Source organism: Ornithodoros turicata, chromosome 2 (assembly GCF_037126465.1).
Source record: "Ornithodoros turicata isolate Travis chromosome 2, ASM3712646v1, whole genome shotgun sequence".
Taxonomy (NCBI): Eukaryota; Metazoa; Arthropoda; class Arachnida; order Ixodida; family Argasidae; genus Ornithodoros; species Ornithodoros turicata.
In genome coordinates this window covers 84,445,272-84,464,313 of record NC_088202.1, presented here as the reverse complement: position 1 = coordinate 84,464,313, position 19,042 = coordinate 84,445,272, and the positions used below count along the sequence as shown (strand labels likewise).

General features: G+C 47.2%; 1 protein-coding gene across 2 annotated transcripts in view; it reads right to left on the bottom strand.

Moving 5' to 3' along the window:
- Positions 1-2,284: 2,284 nt before the first annotated feature.
- LOC135385632 (chorion peroxidase-like) overlaps positions 2,285-19,042 on the bottom strand; it is a 41,535-nt gene continuing 24,777 nt past the window's right edge. For both annotated transcript variants that reach the window (XM_064615077.1, XM_064615078.1), the window contains exons 6-17: positions 18,099-18,307; positions 16,948-17,118; positions 16,130-16,309; positions 15,830-15,931; positions 15,293-15,400; positions 13,060-13,257; positions 12,790-12,926; positions 11,603-11,770; positions 6,796-6,998; positions 5,489-5,658; positions 4,428-4,530; positions 2,285-2,500 (exon numbers count right to left, since the gene is read on the bottom strand). In XM_064615077.1, the coding sequence (XP_064471147.1) occupies positions 2,419-2,500; positions 4,428-4,530; positions 5,489-5,658; positions 6,796-6,998; positions 11,603-11,770; positions 12,790-12,926; positions 13,060-13,257; positions 15,293-15,400; positions 15,830-15,931; positions 16,130-16,309; positions 16,948-17,118; positions 18,099-18,307 (1,831 nt within the window). In that variant the 3' untranslated portion in view covers positions 2,285-2,418. The remainder of the gene's footprint in view (positions 2,501-4,427; positions 4,531-5,488; positions 5,659-6,795; positions 6,999-11,602; positions 11,771-12,789; positions 12,927-13,059; positions 13,258-15,292; positions 15,401-15,829; positions 15,932-16,129; positions 16,310-16,947; positions 17,119-18,098; positions 18,308-19,042) is intronic.

Genomic DNA, 19,042 nt, shown 5'->3' with positions numbered 1-19,042 from the left:
CACCTATAGACACAGAAGGCCATCTTATTGCCTCCTCTCCCTCCTGCGCTACGTGGACATATATAGTCACATAGTCATACATAGTCACAAGCGCCTTTTTATTAAAACTCTCCCATCTAAACACTGACCCTACTGTTCTCTCCTGGATATCTGCGTTTCTCTCATCCCGTTCACAGCGTGTCCCTGTTAGCCAGTTCTCTTCGGATTTCTGCCCTGTCACTTCCGCAATTCCCCAGGGTTCCGTCCTCGGCCCCCGTCTGTTCCTCGTACATAAATGATTTACCTGCTTCCATTTCTAGTTCTATTCGTTTGTTCGCAGATGATTGTGTCTTATTCTTATACCGTGTAATATTCTCTGATGTTGACCAAATCGCGCTACAAAAAGACCTAACCTTAGTCCATAACTGGTGTGAAAAATGACTAATGTCATTAAATATTGATAAATGTGCTCATGTCTGCTTTCGCCGAATTACATCACCGTCCTTGCGCACATATTCCATCGACGGCCCCCTATTCCATGTTCCTCTTCATACAAGTACCTTGGTGTTCACCTTCAATTGAATCTCTCGTGGGTAGAGCATATCCAGGCAGTGTCTCGAAAAGCCAATCGAACTCTAGGTTACTTGCGTAGGAACCTTAAGTCATCCCCATCTAATGTAAAACTCCTCGCCTACATTAGTGCGGCCTCAGCTGCAGTACGCGTCCGCTATCTGGGATCCGCATAATAAATGTTTAATCACTGAAAACAAAAATTCAAAACCGGGCTGCCCGATTCATTACATCGGATTATTCTCCTTTCTCTAGCGTATCCCAGATAAAGCAACGTCTTCAGCTAGCTGACCTCTCTCACCGTCGCCGGATTTCTCGTCTCCGTCTCTTCAACCACATTTATCGCTCAAACTCATTACGCCCCCATTACATATTACCTCCTACTCGCATTTCAGCTCTACTCGATCATTCTTACAAGGTTTCCCGTATTCGGTCTCGCACTACTTGTTTCAGTAAATCATTCTTTCCAAATACTATCATCGATTGGAACAACTTAGCTCAGGACACTGTCAATTGCATCGACCCCCATCACTTCCGCATTGCATTACATCGTCACTTCGCTGTGCCATAAACACTTTCTTCTTCTTTTTTTCTTTTTTTTTGTACAAAATTTGTTCGTGTTATTTCCCTCCAGTTCCCTTTTTCGTTGTACATTTGTTCTCGAGTATGTACATGTTGCCGGGTCCGCCCCCTCATGTAATGCCCTCTGGGCCCTTGAAGTGTATAGAAATAAATAAATAAACAAATGGAAATAAATAAATAGTCAGAATTCGTCTGCTACTGCGATTCGCCGTTCTGTGAATTCAAGAACTCGGAAATGATTGCAGCTAACTTGGAACCTGTAGAAATGAATCTGTAGACAAAAAGTGCAACACTGTTTCCAGAAAGTCAGTCATAAGAAAGATATGGGACCGTTTTGAGCTTTATTTTAAGGTTTATTTTAAAGTTTCCCATTTAGTACGCGGGGACGTTCCATCACTGCTCGCAGACGACGGTGGTTCGTCTCCATGGCTACGACAGCTGAAAGCTCGTTCGTGATTGGTTACCGCCGTTGAGAACACGATCCTGATTGGCTAACTATTAGTTGTTACGTCACGTCGAAGAGTAAGCAGGCTTTCTCTATCTAGGTGGTGTTGGCAAAGCGCATTCTTCTTAGTAGGCACGCGCTCCTTGCTGTCGATATTGGTTCTGCGGTATAGGTTTTTCATTCATGGGTGTTACGCATTTCCGAGCGGAATTTATAGGAACCTGCGCACAGAGGTCTCAAGACAGAGGTCAGGCTTTCTTATTTAGTGTTTTCCTCTGTCTTCCGCTGAAAACACAACCCAGCCTTCATGCCTTTTCACGTTTCTCCCTTTCCTTTTTCTCTCCGTCACTTCTAGTGTCACCCTCGAGTGGGGACAGCTCCACGAGTGGGGTTAAAAACAATTAAAGTTTTGTCTGTTCACAATGCAGTACACGGTTTCTTTTCATGGCGTCTTGTGTGCATTTTCATTGACCTAGACTCGTGAGAACCGCGATGAATTAAGTGGACGTCCTGGACATACTCATCGCAGTAGCGAGACGCAATATTGGAGGGGGCCTTTGGAATTGTGGACCGAGCTGCACGTGATTATAAGGAGGACGATATTTCAACTATACCCAAAAGGGTGCGTTCAAATCGAGGCGCAAGATCACGCAGCCACATGGATCACTTCATTTCCTCGTGAGTGACCAATCAAACAGACCATTCAACCATAAAAACAACTCAGTGATTTATTTATATGACATTAAACAGTCACAACAAAAGAGGAAGGTTTTCTGCTTGTAAGTAGCAAACGAATAAAACACCTCTTTGTTTATTTGTTGAAGATAGCACGTGAAGGTATGTCACGTCCATACCGGCTCGTTTTGCCAGTTATCAAAGTTGACCCGGGGGATGTCTTCACCGTTGCAGTCAACCTTGGGGTTCCTAAAGGCCAAAACAGAACGGGGTAATCAATGTGTGCAAGTGCGAATAATGTTATGGGCAGTTATGAGAGCCAAATGTTGCCTTTCAACTGCAGCAGAGCTGTTAATTTTCGCGACGTTTGCAGTAAGATGCGTGAAGCAGCTATCCAGACTACTTCTCAACCAACACAGGAAGGCGACAAGCGAGGGGGACAAAAACATTTATCTGAGAGAATGAACTACCGCGAAATGCATATTGGCAAACCGTGGCGCACGCATACAACCTGTCTAAAGTGCTACGGAAATTGCGTAAAGCACGTTTCGCGGTTTTCCCGCAAGGGAATGGTACGCAAAAGTGCAGCAGACAGACATGAAAAGGGTCACGCGAAGGAAACCACGAAACTGCGCGTGCAACACCACCTAGGGGGTTGTTGGCTCATAATACAATCAGAGAAATCTCGAACACGCCGGGAGATTACGCAGGCTAGCCACAGAACCATTTTCCACTCTATGGAAACATTTTTAATCAGTTGACGGAGTAAATGTGTAATTTTCCGTGAGGAATCCGCGTATGTAGAAAACTCTGTACCCTGCCACCACATAGTTTGCCTCTTGTTACGTAGAATTTATGTCTTTCCGATTGTTTATGTGGCTGAAAGTGTTGGCTGTAATGTGTTGGCGTTACGCCTGAGTGTACGGTAGATGATAGTAGTAGATCTATAACTCAATAATTTAATTAATAATGCGAAGTTCGATAATGAAATTTAAAAACCACCGAAGTAAATTCTACGCGCAAAACCTCGGAGGCGCCTCGAACGAAGAGAGGCCCCTGCATGTTAATTTTCTGTTAGGTATTGACCTCATTTTTGTCATTTGCACTCTAGCCTGGATGTCTTTATATGGGATTCCGCAACGTTTGCCATTCAAGCTCATTCTTTATGTTTCTCTCTCCCTCTTGGAGACAGTGTAGTTACCCAGTCTATACAAGTATTCGACTAGTCAGACCCTACCACGTCCGGACTAATTTTTCATTTTCCTTCTAATATATGTAAATCTAGGTAGGCAGCAGTGATCTCACCGCTTCAGAATTGATCTTGTTAGCCTCGATGGAAGACATTTCCTACGCCGTGGGGGGAGGGGGGAATGTTTTAGTTCAACACCATTTTAAAGGGGCACTAAAGTGTAAAAAAATCTCCTCGTGGAATGAAAGATGCCGTTACCTTGACACAGACGCAAAAGGAACGGGGTTCATACGTTGCGCCGTGCGTGATTTATGCGCCAAGGAAACCGCCATCAGTCTCCTCTCCTCCTCAAGAAGCGAGAGCAATGCGGAGCGGCCTCATATTGGTCTCCTTCAACGATTTGCCCAATCATCGCGCGAGGGACTGTTCGAGGAGACCAATGGGAGGCTGCTCTGCATTGTCACGCTTCTTGAGGAGGAGAGGAGACGGAAGGTGCAAACTGGCGGTTTCACGAACGACGCCATGTATGGATCTCGTTCCTTTTGTAATCTTTCATTCCGCGAGCTGTAATTTTTCTCTTTACTTAAACTTGCCACTTAAAATAAAGTGGGCTCGTATTACGTGGTCCTTCGCTTAGTGTCACCCTCATTTCGAGCGCCGTGGTCGGGAAGGTTTGTTTTCTTATCCGAATATATTTAAAACCGGCTCGAGACGTTGATGTACACGAAGTCTTCCAAAACAAAGAAAACGGCCGGTCGAGCACCAAGAGCTTTGTGCTGGCTACGGTTAGAGCTTTAACAAGCGTCAAGAGACGCGGAATTCTAAATTGCATTAACATAACGGTTAAATAGATCTGAGGTTATCCGCTGAGTCATGCCGTGATGTGAATGTCAATATTATGTCACGAATGTGAATATTATGCAGTCAACGTTATGTCTGACATGCGCTCACTACTTTTGATAGACATTGCGTTTGGCTGGCGCTTACCACTGTGCTTCCTGGACGAGCACGAGGGGTTGGACATAGCGGAGGTTGGTGTTGTCACAGACGATTCGGGCAAGGCTTGTCTTCCGGATCTCCTCGATCTGGACTGTAAAACGAAAGGAAGCGCCTAATTAACTTAGATTTCAAGGCCCACGGGAGAAAATGAGCACACAGACATGGCACAATTCTCTCCATGCCTTCCGAGTGTACGTTCATTATATGCTTGATAGAGCGCAACACAGTAGGCTGCGGCTGAAAGCAAGGCGATATTCGTTAAGTATGACGACGTGGCGTCACGGCTGAATTACTTGTGCCCTCGCATCATCGAGGAACCTATAGTGGCCTCAAGATATAATAGTCACGGGAGTGATTATTGTTTCCTCGATTCGTATAGAGTCATCCGTTTTATTAGGTAAACTGAAACTGCGCAATATTCAGACATTGTCGTCAAGCATAAGGACGTACGTGTCACAGTGCGACATATCTGCTGTAATTTTGCGACGTACAGCAATTCGCGATATGGACACAACGCAAACATTCGAAAACCTCAAGGTAGCAAGGCGCAGAAAGCAAAGACTAACTGAAGCGAGTTTACAACCATTACACAACAGTATATCATTTAGTAATCGTACCACCTGTCTATTTTATTCAACTGATTTGGCTAGATGCGAGAATAAATAGCTAAGGCTAACACCGCGATATTGGCCAAGAGAAACAGGGCAGCGAAACGTATGAGATTTAGCTATGCGCGACACCAGCATAGCGAAAGTTATATTATAATCGGCGTAGCGTGACAGTGATATGAAATTATGGCATCGGATCTCTCATCACATACAATACAATACACTATCATTCTTTAACACACATATGTCGCCGTCGACATTTTATCCCGGATATACCGCCTTTATAAAGTCCGTCGAACGCATCAGGTCTTAGAATGAGATCCATTAGATACGAAAGGAAGACAAAGCATCAAGCTCAAATTCTCTCATCTGTGATGGTTGAGCCACAAGTACTTCCACAAATAAGTATCGTGCTACAGAGAATACTGTCTGACATCATACCTTCGTTGAAGGAGGACTCGAGGCCGCCATTTTCGTACCAGAACCTGTCACCATTCTTCATTCTCCTGAACTGCTCTGCCACGATGCAAGCAAAGATGGGGCTAAGCGTTGCTCCAGGGAGGGAGCGCTCGTTAACGCCGGCAGGGAAGAGGTCGATGTCGTCGGGATGCCTTATAGGGAAAATATTATGTTTCAGTCCCAAATTTATCGCAGATCACCTTCCTAGCTAAACGTAGACACTGCGGAATACTGGATAGAAACACGCTCCTGGACAAGAACAGGGAATGAGTGACAACTTTTGAAGGTACCCTGAGTCAGGGCGAGCTCCACAATGTGTGAAGAGGAATATGACAGTATATTTTTCGTCATAGTGATCCAGCCTATCATGTCCATAAAAAGTGTTGTGGTTAACTGTTCTGCCAACATAATCGGAGAAAGCGAGTTGGAACGCTGGAGAACGTATGAAACGTGCAGAAGGCAAGAAGACTTTGTAGATTACAACATTTTAAGACTCCTTATTGGTCTGTTCAGAATATATTTATTATACTTACATGCTCGTACAATCACCTATGAGGGAGTAATCAAGGCGCTTGTGCATTCAAGAGAGGGATTTTTCTTGACGGTTTTCTGGCACCCGAGTTAGTCTATTGCTGACGCGGGCTCTGCTTAGTTTGTGGCTCTGTCCTTGTTTAAAATTTGTGCTTCTTGTGTTATCTTCACAGTATTCATACTGTGTTAAAACACCTGAAAACACCCCAAGGGCCACGCGACAACAAATGATCACATGGAAGCTTCCGTTGTCTTGCAGGAGGTAGCTCACTGAGCGGCGCGTGTGACATTTACTGGAAGAGTGCCGTGCTTACACTTTCCGGAAGTTTCGGGTTGTGAAAAATGAGGGTTTACATGTTGAAGTTGTAGTCACCTTGTGACACAGTACACACCCGTGCAAAGGGTATCATTACAGGTATTATGGAGATGCAGGAGTCACGTTTGCATAAATGCAGCGAGGACTGCGATGTTGCAGGTTTGTTGGCAACTTTAACCCAATTCTTCTTGATTCTTGTCATAACCGTAATAGGTAACAAACCAAAGACCCGAAGTTAATTAACTGAATTTCAGGTAGCTCTTTCAGACTTGTTATAGGGCTGATATTGTCGTAAATTGTCTTTCCAAAATCAGCGAGCTCGTATTTTTGCCACGCAACATGCTCACCGACCACACTGCGCTTGATGGGAACCGCTGCTGAACCTCGAAAGTTTACATGCAACCCCGACCTGACTGTAGTCCAGGAGATAACGATGACTCACTTGTAAACCTGGCTGAATGCTCTAGCAGCCTCCGGAGTCATGATCTCGGCCAGTTGAGCAAAGTCCGTAATCTTGGGCAATCCGCAATATTCTCGCCAGACGTTGTAACCAGGAATGCCGTGATCGCGGCTACGTTGAATGTTGAGTGCCACAAGGTCCATGCCGAAACCCTGCCCAAGAGGCTCGTACAAGTGGTTGGTGAGCTGCGCAGGGAAGAACAATACATTTGGTTCAGACAGTAGATGTAACGGCAATTCTTGATAATGAAAAAATAAAATAAAGATATCGTGATCGCGACTCAGCTAGATGACCTCAACGTGAAGTATTTGCGAATAAGGCAGTATATACAATGCACTCGATCACGCTTATTGACGAACATTTCGACACGCGGTGACAATCTATACAAACCAACAAGTTTGAATCACTTATGACAAATGGCTGTCACAATGTGGAGGATTTCATCAGTCTCATCGATATTACACGCATTCTAGTTGCCTACTTCCTGCAGTCTATGAACAGTAAGCAATCAATCGATTGTTTGCAATATCATATTCGCATCATGACGTTTGCCCTTGCGCCACTAAACATTCAACTCTTTGTCCGATCCGACATACCGGCTATAAAGAGAGATGTTCGAGCCTCATGAGAGGGAGAATACGTCTGTGCCAGGGTACGCATAGGGGATCTTGTGGTGTCCCTCTACCTTCCTCCTGGATTCACTTACGAGGTGAATGACCTTGTAGCAATATTAGACACACTTCCATCACGCTATGTATTACTTCAACGTCCACAACACCATCTGGGGCAGTAGAAGATGCGATGCCAGGGGACAGCGATTGGGCGACATATTCTCAGAACGTGACCTTCACCTTCTTAACGATGGCTCGCCAACGTTTATCAGGACCAGCCTCCTCTCGTCTTGCTTGGACCTTACAGCTGCATCAGCATCAATTGCACGCCGCTTCCGGTGACATGTTGATGTAGACTCACTAGGAGGTGACCATCTACCTGTACTGATCAGCATTTGTGGAGCGCATCGGCATCGTTCCGTTCATTAGGCCAAAAGGACGGACTGGCATGTATTTCGTGACGCGGTCGAGAATGCTGTTGCGGCATCTACACCCGCAAGCGAGGAGACGTTCTCCCATACTGTAGCCAGAGCTACCCAAAGCGCTACGAAGGTTTTCCGCGTCCCCGAGAAGTTCACAGGTGTAGACGCTGAATACGAGAAGCTTCGTGCCATCCGCCGCCACTCCGAGCGCCGAGGTGGTGGTGGTGGTGGTGGTGATAGGGCTTGCCGTTGTCGGCCTCACGTATGTGGGCAACGTCACGACTCACGCCCTGGGGGAATGTGCGTCCTGGGCCGACTTCTAAGGGAACTGTGCCGACATATGTCTGAAAGCGTCTGAGGAAAACCCAGGAAAAACCCCAGACAGCACAGCCGGCACCGGGATTCGAACCCGGGTACCTCCCAGTCTCGACGTGACATGGCCAGCACGCTAACCACGGAGCCACGGGAGCTTCCGAGCGCCGAGCCCGCCGCTCTGGCCTTCCAATTCACTGGAAAGAAGCCAAACGAATACAAAATGTAGTCCATAGACATTTAGGCAATCTTGCACGCGACCATTGGAGGAACTTTGCGTCGTTTGCGTCGTCGAACTTCCAATGAGTGGACGACAAACACTCCTTAACATAATCAACCAATCTTGGTGCACGAAAACTGTTCCGAGTCCATGGAAAACCGCCATGGTAATTCCCACCTTAAAACCAGGAAAGTCGCCGCACAACCTCGACTCGTTTCGCCTAATGGCCCTTACCAGCTGCATAGGCAAAATCATGAAGCGCATGATCGACTCACGCTTAAACTGGTATTTTGAAACCAGGGCCTATTTCCCAGAAGTCATGGCAGGATTTCGCCAAGGAAGATCGGCGATAGATAATGTCATAGACATTGTCTCCAGCGTCCAGCAAGCTCGGACTGAAGGACAGCTAACAGCTGGTGTTTTCCTCGACGTGATGAAGGCGTACGACAGCGTGCTCCACGGCGTCATCGTCGCCACACTCCAAGAGGCTGGAATAGGGGGCCGGCCGGTATCATGGATCCAAGATTTCCTCTCTGATCGGTTCCTATTTGTGCGCACTTCAGAGGGAGATATACGGCCACATATCCCGCTCACCGTGGCGTTCCACAAGGAAGCGTACTCAGTCCACTGCTCTTCAACATCATTATGGCTTCACTCCCCTTACAGTTACGTGAACACATCCACATAATATATGCTGACGACGTATGCATCTAGACCTCAGCTTTCCGCCGCGATACGTTCCAACAACGTCTGCAGACCGCTCTAGACCCTATTGTATCCTACCTCGCCGACCGCGGGTTCTCGATCTCACCAAGCAAAACGGTAGCCATGGCTTTTACGCGCCGCTCTTTTAGCAAGTACCCTTTACATGTTGGGTTGGTTTACCGCTGAAGTTTGTCCTGCATTATAAATACTTGGGCATCATCATAGACAGAGGGTTCGAATGATCGAAACACCTCAAGTCAATTTTGACCAAAACAAACAACTATACCAACGTGCTACGACGCGTCGCTGGAGCACCCTGGGGGTTGACGTGTGCTGACCTGCGTCAGCTACACTGCTCCCTCATAATAGGAACCCTAAGGTACAGCTTGCCGGCCCTACATGGCCTCAGTAGAAACGGAGAGATGGAGCTTCTACGGATCCAAGGTCTCCGAATATGCCTAGGAGCTCCTAGGACCACTGAGACATACTCCGTCTTAGCTGAGGCGAAGGAACCACCGGCGCATGTCCTGCGAGACAGAGAGACACTCCGTACCTACGCGCGATTTTTCACCCAACACCAGTCACATTACCTCCAGTCTATCGAATCGAACTGCCCCTCGTCTACGTTCGGAGCTGCAGTCTCCCGTCTAAAAAGCTGCGTACCATCGTCCACTGCACATTTCTCGTATGCTCCACCTATGTGGACCCTTTGTACCCCTACAGTCCACACGGACATCCCTGGCCTAGCGAAGAGTAACGTGCCCCCTATCACCGCGCGCCAGCTTGCGCTGGGACGTTAGCCACTGCGCACCACCAACGAAGGGAAGTGTACACTGACGGATCTGTGGTACCAGGCAGTTCAACGGCCGCATTCTACGTGCCGAGTTGTAACATCCAGCAAGCACTTAAGCTTCCTCATGAATCATCTTCCACAGAGGCAGAGCTCTACGCCATCCACGCAGCATTGTCATACATATCGCGTTCATCAGCGGACAATTGGACCATTCTCACTGACAGCAGGTCAGCATTACAGATGATAGCCTCATACTGTGCAAATACGATTAACGACATCTGCACAAGGATCGCAAAGTGTTACAATGAATTACTCGCCTCAGGCCACAGTGTCTGGTTCCAGTGGATGCCAGGCCATATTGGCCTGCACGGGAACGCATATGCTGATGACGCTGCGCGCTGTGCTCATGAGGAAGTGAGCCAAAATGTATCGGTACCGATGTCGTCGTCCGCCAGCAGAATTCAGGTGAGGCGGCTCTGCGCCCGCAATACACTACACTCCATAGAAAATGCTGCGGTAGAAAACAGGTTCCTACACCTCCATCGACCCGAAGATGGAATACACGACCACTCTGCGGCTCACCCGAAGGGAAGAAACTATCGTACACCGTTTACGGTTAAACGTAGCCCGAACACCGTCACTGCTCTACAAGATGTGCCAACTGAACTCCTCAGCATGCGCAACGTGCAGGGTGGAAGCAGACACAGCGCATCTACTACTGCACTGCAGACGTTACGACACTGCACGCGACACCCTCAAAGGACGCCTGACTGCTCTGGGACACACACACATAGACCTTCCTGTATTACTTGGCCCTGTCCGACACTCCCGTCAGTGGTGCGTCACTTGAGCTTTCCTCGACTTTCTCCACACGACAGACCTCATGAACAAATTATGAGTTGACCTTTCATGTCATCTACACATCACGCCACCCTCATCATCATATATTTGCTTTTACTTCATCTTTGTGATATATTTTGATTTAGGAATAGCAAGCCGACCTTCGGTCAGGCTGACCTTTCCGAAATAAACGTATATCCCCCCCGTCAACTACATACACACACGCATCATGATGCGTAGAAACGTACTTCTTCCGCAGTACAGTAAAACAACGAACGGGGATGCACAATGATCTGTATGTCTTCTAAAAGGGGGTGGCATCTGTTCCAATCGCCGTGCTGTCCAACAGGAGCCACAGTGTAAAGTATTTTCGTCATGCGACGCATTCTGACTGAACGATCAAATTTACAAAACTACTCGGTGAAAGCAGCCTCGGCCGGCAAGCCTGGTCTTTCGAGTGACTTCGGCAGCCTCCCCCTACGCCTCCTCCCTCCGTGCATTTTCCTTTTTCTCTTTCTTCTCGACTCAGGCCTTAGACTCGCTCTCGCTGCGCCGGTCCACGAGGTCACGAGGTCACATGATTGCCCTGTCAGGGGAACTGATGGCGTCACGAAGGACTACTCTCATCCTTTCCTCGGTCTCTTACACACTCTTTCCAAGAGTGGAGGGTTTTTGAAAGGCTTGCAGAACAGATGCCGCTCTGGCGCGCGTTGCAGACCACATGTGACCGCTGTTCTTTCGCAGAAGCTCATTTTATTTAGGGCAGAACACGCACGGCAAAAACAGAAAATCAAATATGGGGCAGTCGTTCTTTCGTCTTCAATAGAAGCACGTTCTCCATTCTCGAGAACGCCACACATGCAAAATCAGAATGAATTCCCCTCACCTGTTCGGTGACAAACCTGTCGTACGTCTGAGCGGGCTGCGTTATGAGGCCCCGGTAGAATCGATCCAGGTTACCAGGAGCGTAGATTTCGGCCGGATTGAAGAACTGCGTAGCTAGCGGGATTCGCTTCGTAACCGAACCGTCTTCATCGATGAGCTCGATATTGCCCTGTGAAGAATGCGAGTGTCTTAATATAAAAAGGACGCCACTTCGCACAGTCAACCTAACTAGCGATAAAGATGGAAAGAAGGTCTGATTGCTTACAGCACCTGCATTGCAGTCGTGAGAGAGGGCTGTACTATAAGTAGAGTAGCGAAATGTTTGCCGTCGCTTTCCTGATTGTTGCTGTCTATATGAGTACATTCTTACGCCAGTCCTCCGAAGGATGCGACACTTAACTCGATTTCGTGGACAACGAAACTGTTATATAGTGCGATAGCTGCTGCCTATGACGATAAACGCTTTGAAGCTAAAGTGAGACAGAAGAAAGCGTTACAACATAGGAGAGATAACAGTGCAATAGATGATAAAAAAAAGTGATGTTCTGTTGGAATGCGTTAGGCAATCTCTAAAGACCTGATTTTGTCGGTGTCATAGGTCTATTAAGAATATGTCCTGAAAAGAAGACACGTCGCGTGGAGATGGAGCCGGACAGTGACACTATTTCATCAGAATGAGGCATGAAAAAAAGGGAAGTGCACAGCGACGAATCGAAACAGATTTACAGGTTGTCATGCGTGCTCACGTCAAACGCGCCGTCTACTACTCCACACGTGAATTCTGTTTTTGAAATGCACGACTGCAAGGCGCGTGGAGAGACATGCGGAACACTAAATAATTTAGATTTCGCGCTCTTGTTGGCAGTTCGAGGACGAATTAGTTCTTTAGTGGGCTTAAAGACAACTCCACGATGAGGATGTTAGTTGCATTCACGGGAACAATCGCCTGGAACACAACACGCTTAACACACACGAACGGCTATGGTGGTGCCTTTTGTTCATGGAGTCTGTCATCATGAATTCTTTATGACCTCATGTGTCTGAAAGGAACACGCAGAAGGAAAAGGAGAAGAATGGCAATTGGGCGCTTGAAGAGGAAGCCCAATTTCTAGAACTCTTTCTCCACTCAATTATAATCACTTAAACTCAATAGAAAATGCCTGCATACATAAGTAATGAAGCCCTCACTTGGACAAGCGTGTGACCATATCTGTATGCAGCGGCTGCGAAGACATTTCCTATGCCAGCATTCAAGGTTGGGTCGTAGCTGTGACTATAGCCATAGGGGGTGAGCAAGAGGTCGAATTGTTCCATCACCTTACGGCCTGGAAGAAAAGTTAACCGTAAGTCAGGCGTAACTCTGGTTCTTACTGCGACGGGCAGTTAGTAGGCCTCAGAATGCAATGAATTTTGCGAGATTTTTGAAGTATGATTCAAGACTCGAAATATTCGTAGTACCTAAGAGCACAGGCAAGAACTCATTGAAAACAATATGTTGGAATTCTGCCGCTACGATTCTCCTCGTCTCCTGGTAAAGAATCTCGTCTTTCCATCCAGGGTTGAGCCGGTGCAGTTCGGCAGCGATGCGGTTGTGTTCCCTGAGCCAGAGGGTGTGCATGGCCGTTAGACTGAGTTGCTCGTTCACTCGCTCGTCACCTAAGAGAGAAACACGCATTAACCGCAATTTTTCTCGCTGAATGCGCTTCACGCATCCAGCCAGGTGCACATGAAGAGCTAGTCCTCTGTATTGTTTCGCGTCACGTGTCGTGAAAGTCTAACTCGTCTCCCATTACTCCCATTACATGGCTACCTTCAGTGGCTGCTCCATTGCTACAGTGGAGCGTCTGCTGCTACTGCAGTTATTAAGACAGCCACAGAAGTCGTACGCTGTAAAAGCGAAAACAAGCAGAATCCCATCTCATGCACGCAGGGGAAGATGACAAGAATGGCAGCCGCCCCAGCGCCGGAACGCGGGTCCCAGGAGCTAGGTTGGACAATAAAGCCAATGTCACGATAATTTTTATGCTCGGAAGTGCAGATGAGATGTTACTTTGGCTTCTTTCTTTTCTTTTTTTGTTTTGTTTACATAGCTTGTATGCTATGTAAATGTAAATAGCAAATATGCTATGCTATGTATGCCCCCCGCCACCACATAGCTTGTGGTGGCGAGGGGCGCTTCACATCTATCCAGCCCCAGGCAGGAGCTAGTCCCCGGGCGGACCTGTTTCCGAGTTCCAGTGTCTTAAGACAACTATAATCACGAGTGGCTCCACAGTGGTGGGAAAGGGCACTGGTTAAGTCTTCATGTGAGGGAAGGGGGCCACTCCACTCCAGACCACGCTGCCTCCAGTCCTTTCTAGCGTTCGAATCAGAGGGATGTGTTACACCCACAAAAGGACAGGCCGGGGCGCAGGCGGGCTGGTACATGCTTTAATTAGGAACAATGAAACACGATACACGTGTCGTGTTTGTTTTTTTTTCTCCATGTCTCGGGTTGCATCGTTCCTATTCATGCACGCTGTGTTTGTTTGTAGCCATCATTACTAGGTCGCACGTGACAAAGTGGCCATCTTATACCGGTCACATGTAATCTGCAATATCGTTATGACGTCCCGTAGCTTCGTCCACCTATTTCTCTTCCGAACTGCTGACATTTTCCAACCAGAGTAAGACCAAGAGGTGAACGCATTGTGCTTGTGTAAGTTACTAGGTGCTTCTGACTCGACATGGTAACTTATTGCTGCCGTATCCCAATGCATCACGTGAGCTCGACGAATTTCAGCACCGGTTGGCTGGTTGTTGGCGTGTTAGTGACGTGCAGTGTGCGTGCCAGTGTGGTGGCATGCTACTGTTGGGGATCGTGCCCTGCTGGGGGCTGTGAAGTCGGCAAAGGACGCGCTGGTCTGATAACTACTACGTTGCGAATGACTAACAGCAGGAGACCGCACTTGTAAGCCTATGTGCTTTGCTGGAAGGATACTGGATAAATCTAATACCTAATAACGTCATTGTCCCCAATCGAATGTCAAGCTGCACCATGCAGCTTTTTGCTCTGATGTTCCCAGATCACGACTGACGTGAGTAAAAGCGATTCATTCATTCATTCAATATCGACAGGCGTGACAAAACGACGCACACAAACAGAAATCACATTGTTTACAAGCAGCCCGCCATTTTCATGGTGACGTCTATGATGATGTTTACAACGGCGTGTGACCACGACCCCTCCAGAATGCATCGCATTCGTCTGGTACACCGTGTGTCACCTGGTTTTTATGTATGTATATACAGCTTGCGACATACTTGTGCGGAATCGACAGATTGTCTTTTATCCGGCCTGGAATCTCCAGGCATTGCAAGATTGTTTGTTTCGATTAATAAACACGTATTGGGTAGCATGCCGTACGTGTCTACTAGTCGGAAGAAACATTCTTCCAACACCTGTAGATTTCAGACAAGATAGAACGCAAGCTGTTGATTCCAGACAAGGATGTTGCAAGCTGTACATGAGGCATGGCATCCCTGTAGCTAGAATGCACTAAAAATGCTAGACTCCGCACTAAAATGTGGCAAGCAAGCATGCAAGTATGGCAAGCGTGCAAAGCTGACATGCAAAAGTCCCTTACAAAATCCTGGACTCACATAGAGAACAGTACAGCTGGCGGTATTTCAATGCGAACTGCTTATTTACCTGCCCTGAAGCAGATAAAATCGGTGCCCTGCTCATTACACTCCTGAGTGCTGTCAGTTTGTCGTGGCAGGAACTCTACGCGGTTTAAGAACGTCGATGCCAGACGACCTGCAAAAGAATCATTAGGAATTAGTGGGAGGTAGCCAAGCAAAAAAAAACAATTAAAAGAGACGGTCATGTCACACCAATTCCTGCCCAGTCGGAAACCAAACACTACCGACTCATAAGTATAGGGGTACGTGCATCAGAGTAGTGAAGACGAATGAGAAGCGCATGTGTACCTGAGGTTAGCGACAGCCTGACAACTATATATACAAGCAGGTGTGCAGTTTACGTTCTAATGAATATCTATCGTGTGTAGTGTGCGGTAAACATCGCAATCATTCAGGATCGACTGAATGACTTTTTCGTGGTAAAGGGGACATGTGTCAGGATAAAAGGAGATTTTGTTCGGTAGAGTGTTATCTGGTGTGAACGCCCGTGCCCTTATTGACGATGCGTGGCTGCACAGGGTGCTGCACTGTTATTACGCCATACCGTCCCTGAAGCTCCTGAGTGCCTTCGCTTCTTCTTCGGTGGACCCGTAAATGTTGGAGGCATCCATGTAAGCCGTAAGCTGGTTCAGTTGCTCCCGGGGTCCTATAACACATTATAAGAGACGCATAAGAAGAAACACCTTGTAAGAGTGCTATCTGCTCACAGGTGAGTACATAGCGCTCGCCAAAGAGCACAGTCCTAACGGTTGTACCCACGGTAGATACAATTAATAAGATACAAGAACAATATTCCTTACAGGTAACAGTCTCAAACGTAAGGCGAGGTACGAGAATTGCTTACCGAGTGTGCACTTTGGTCTAGGTGCAGCAACGGATCGCACGAATTCAATGCACGTCTTTCCAAACTGTGAATAGAAGCGGTCGTTGGGATCAACATCTATAGGCATGCAAGCGGGGTGCCTCCTTGTTGGGTTTGTGGTGAACTCTTCATCGCAGCAAGTAATGGCGGATCCGTTGAGGACTGTTAGAGATCGATCACGTATTAGGTACGGATGGACGAAAACATCCATCGAGAATAAGATAAATGCATGGATGAGCTTCGCCATAGTGTCTACGCAGGAAAATGCATTGCTGGAGTTGTTGGATTCTTTCGGTATATCGTGAGAGGCAAACTCACGCGCGGGTGATTCGACTGTCGAGAGATTCGCTACATAGCATCAAAGACTGGAGATCTGACGACAGGTCACAGGCATGCTTAGCTGTTTTTCTGTGAAGGCTGGTGGAAGAAGGGAGGCTCCCTACTGACTTAGGTTCTGTCCTTATTGATATCCTCGACCCTGCTTGCAGTAGTACTGTATTCGAGTCAATATATTTTCGCACTAAAAGGCACTCTATTTCACACTAAAAGAGTGCTGAGAACCCCAACGCAATGTGAGATGTGTCGTGTGAAGGCCCATAACTGGAAATTACCCAGAGCACTCATATGGTAGAAAGATATACGGAGCGTGAGCACAGAGCTGTGAGCATAGCGTCACTGATGAATTGTAAGCCTTCTTTCCCCTCCTTCTAAGTCCCTCCGCATTCTTAATCATGTTCAGTCCTAACCAACACGCTCTACACATTCTCGCACTTCTTTCAATGAGACTTCGTGTCACTTACATCGCGCACCGCCAGTAAGGGTGAGGTCGTGGTCGACAAACTGAGCAACCTGCATGAGCATGAGTGTGTTCCTTTGGTTGGGGATGTCGGAGTCCGGATCGGCCATCACCGACACCAGCCGAGGATTTGGAAGAGGGGTTCCATCGCTGCTAACTCGAGGCAACGTCAAACCTGCAAGGAAGTAGATAACCACGCTTTTATGAGAACCACGTTTGCCAGGTTACGACAAACATACGGTTATCAAAAGATACGTTGGTGTATAATAACAATATGTTCAGCGCGTGCGTTACGACTTTGCTTCCAATCGACCTGTTCTCAAATTTAATATTATTATCTTGGTTCTAAGTTTCTTTTATCAGAAGTGTAATCAGAGCAAGGTCAAATCTTTTCTTAGAGGCGTGCGGAGCCTGAACCACGGTGCTTCAGTTTACTACAGAGCCATGAGCGGGCTACTGAGTGTACGGCCAATGCACCACCGCAGTCAGGCCAACCTCTCTGTAATATTCTTTCTTTAACCTTACAACAACAGCAGCTGCAGTCGACCACATGCACATCCGTGCACGCTCCTCTGGAAGAGATTGCACGTGAGCTCATTTAACCATGTGGTTCCAAGGCCGCATTTGGTACGTGCTTTGGCACGTTCTTCGCAACGCAAGAACAAAGGTGCAAGAGCAACGACTGCGCGAAGGGCAAAGGAGGTAAACTAAGTATATAGAAATAGTAGGGGAAAACGTAAAGGAAGATGGGTTCACTATTTTTGTGACTCATCTAATCAGTCAACAATACAGAGCCAGGTCAAAATCAATGGCCGTAGCGCAAGCCCTACTCGACCCGCAACCAAGCATAAGCGCATCGCGTCCACAGAACAGCAGTCATGCCCAAGTCTTCCCTGTTATGCCAATTGTCCCAAATCTGAACGCAACATTGTCAACGCGTAATTTGCAAACAAACTTAAAAACGCATCCTGCAAGCAGTAATTATGGCAACGATACCAGAAGTGAGAGATTAAGAGAAGTGAAGTGCCAGAAGTGGCCAGAAGAAGAGTGCCAGATGAGAAGTGAGAGTATTCGTTGGAATCTGATAAATGGGCCACTATGCTGGCAGCGGGCTGTGTTTGTGGCAATTACAGGCGCCATTGATCAATTGCTTACCATCGGCATAGTCAGGCGGCATGAAGCGGTCGAAAGCCTCCAGCGATTTTCCCCATTCTGGATTGCGGAGGTTGTTGCATCGCCCGTCGGCTGATCGATATTTAGTAGATGGACAACGTGGAACTGGGGGACAGGCATCGGCAATAACCGTGTTCTGGATGTTGAATTTTTGGAGGCCATCGCGTCCTTGGGTTGCATTCAAGTTGAATCTGTATGAAAGAAAGAAAGATGACATATCTGATTCAGGATATCTATTAAAGGTTTATCAACACTACTATTTGAAATTCATTCCGGACTCTACTCATCGCGATGAGAAAATCACAAGATATCATGCACACACCCTCAAGCAATGTGCACGACTACGGCTGTGTACATATGATGGAGGTTATTCGAGGGTGTGTTGAAATGTTGTCGATCCGACCCCCCCCCCCCATATATATATATATATATATATATATATATATATATATATTCGTATATGTATATAGTATATAGTATGATAGGAAAAAAAATAGCCGGAGCTCTTTGGCTGCACGTATAGCATATGTCTGTAACTCAAACATCGCCATGCCAGTACTGGACAGCTGTTTCGGCCTTCTTGGACCTCATCAGCAGTACGCAGGCAGGCAACGTTTGAGTGGATGGCGCCAGAAGGTCACGTAACCCGTGATTCCTCCCGTCAGGGTGAGATAACTCACTCACTGAAAGCCCAGTGCAAAGCCAGTGAAGTATAATAGGAAAAAAAATAGCCGGAGCTCTTTGGCTGCACGTATAGCATATGTCTGTAACTCAAACATCGCCATGCCAGTACTGGACAGCTGTTTCGGCCTTCTTGGAAATCATCAGCAGTACGCAGGCAGGCAACGTTTGAGTGGATGGCGCCAGAAGGTCACGTAACCCGTGATTCCTCCCGTCAGGGTGAGATAACTCACTCACTGAAAGCC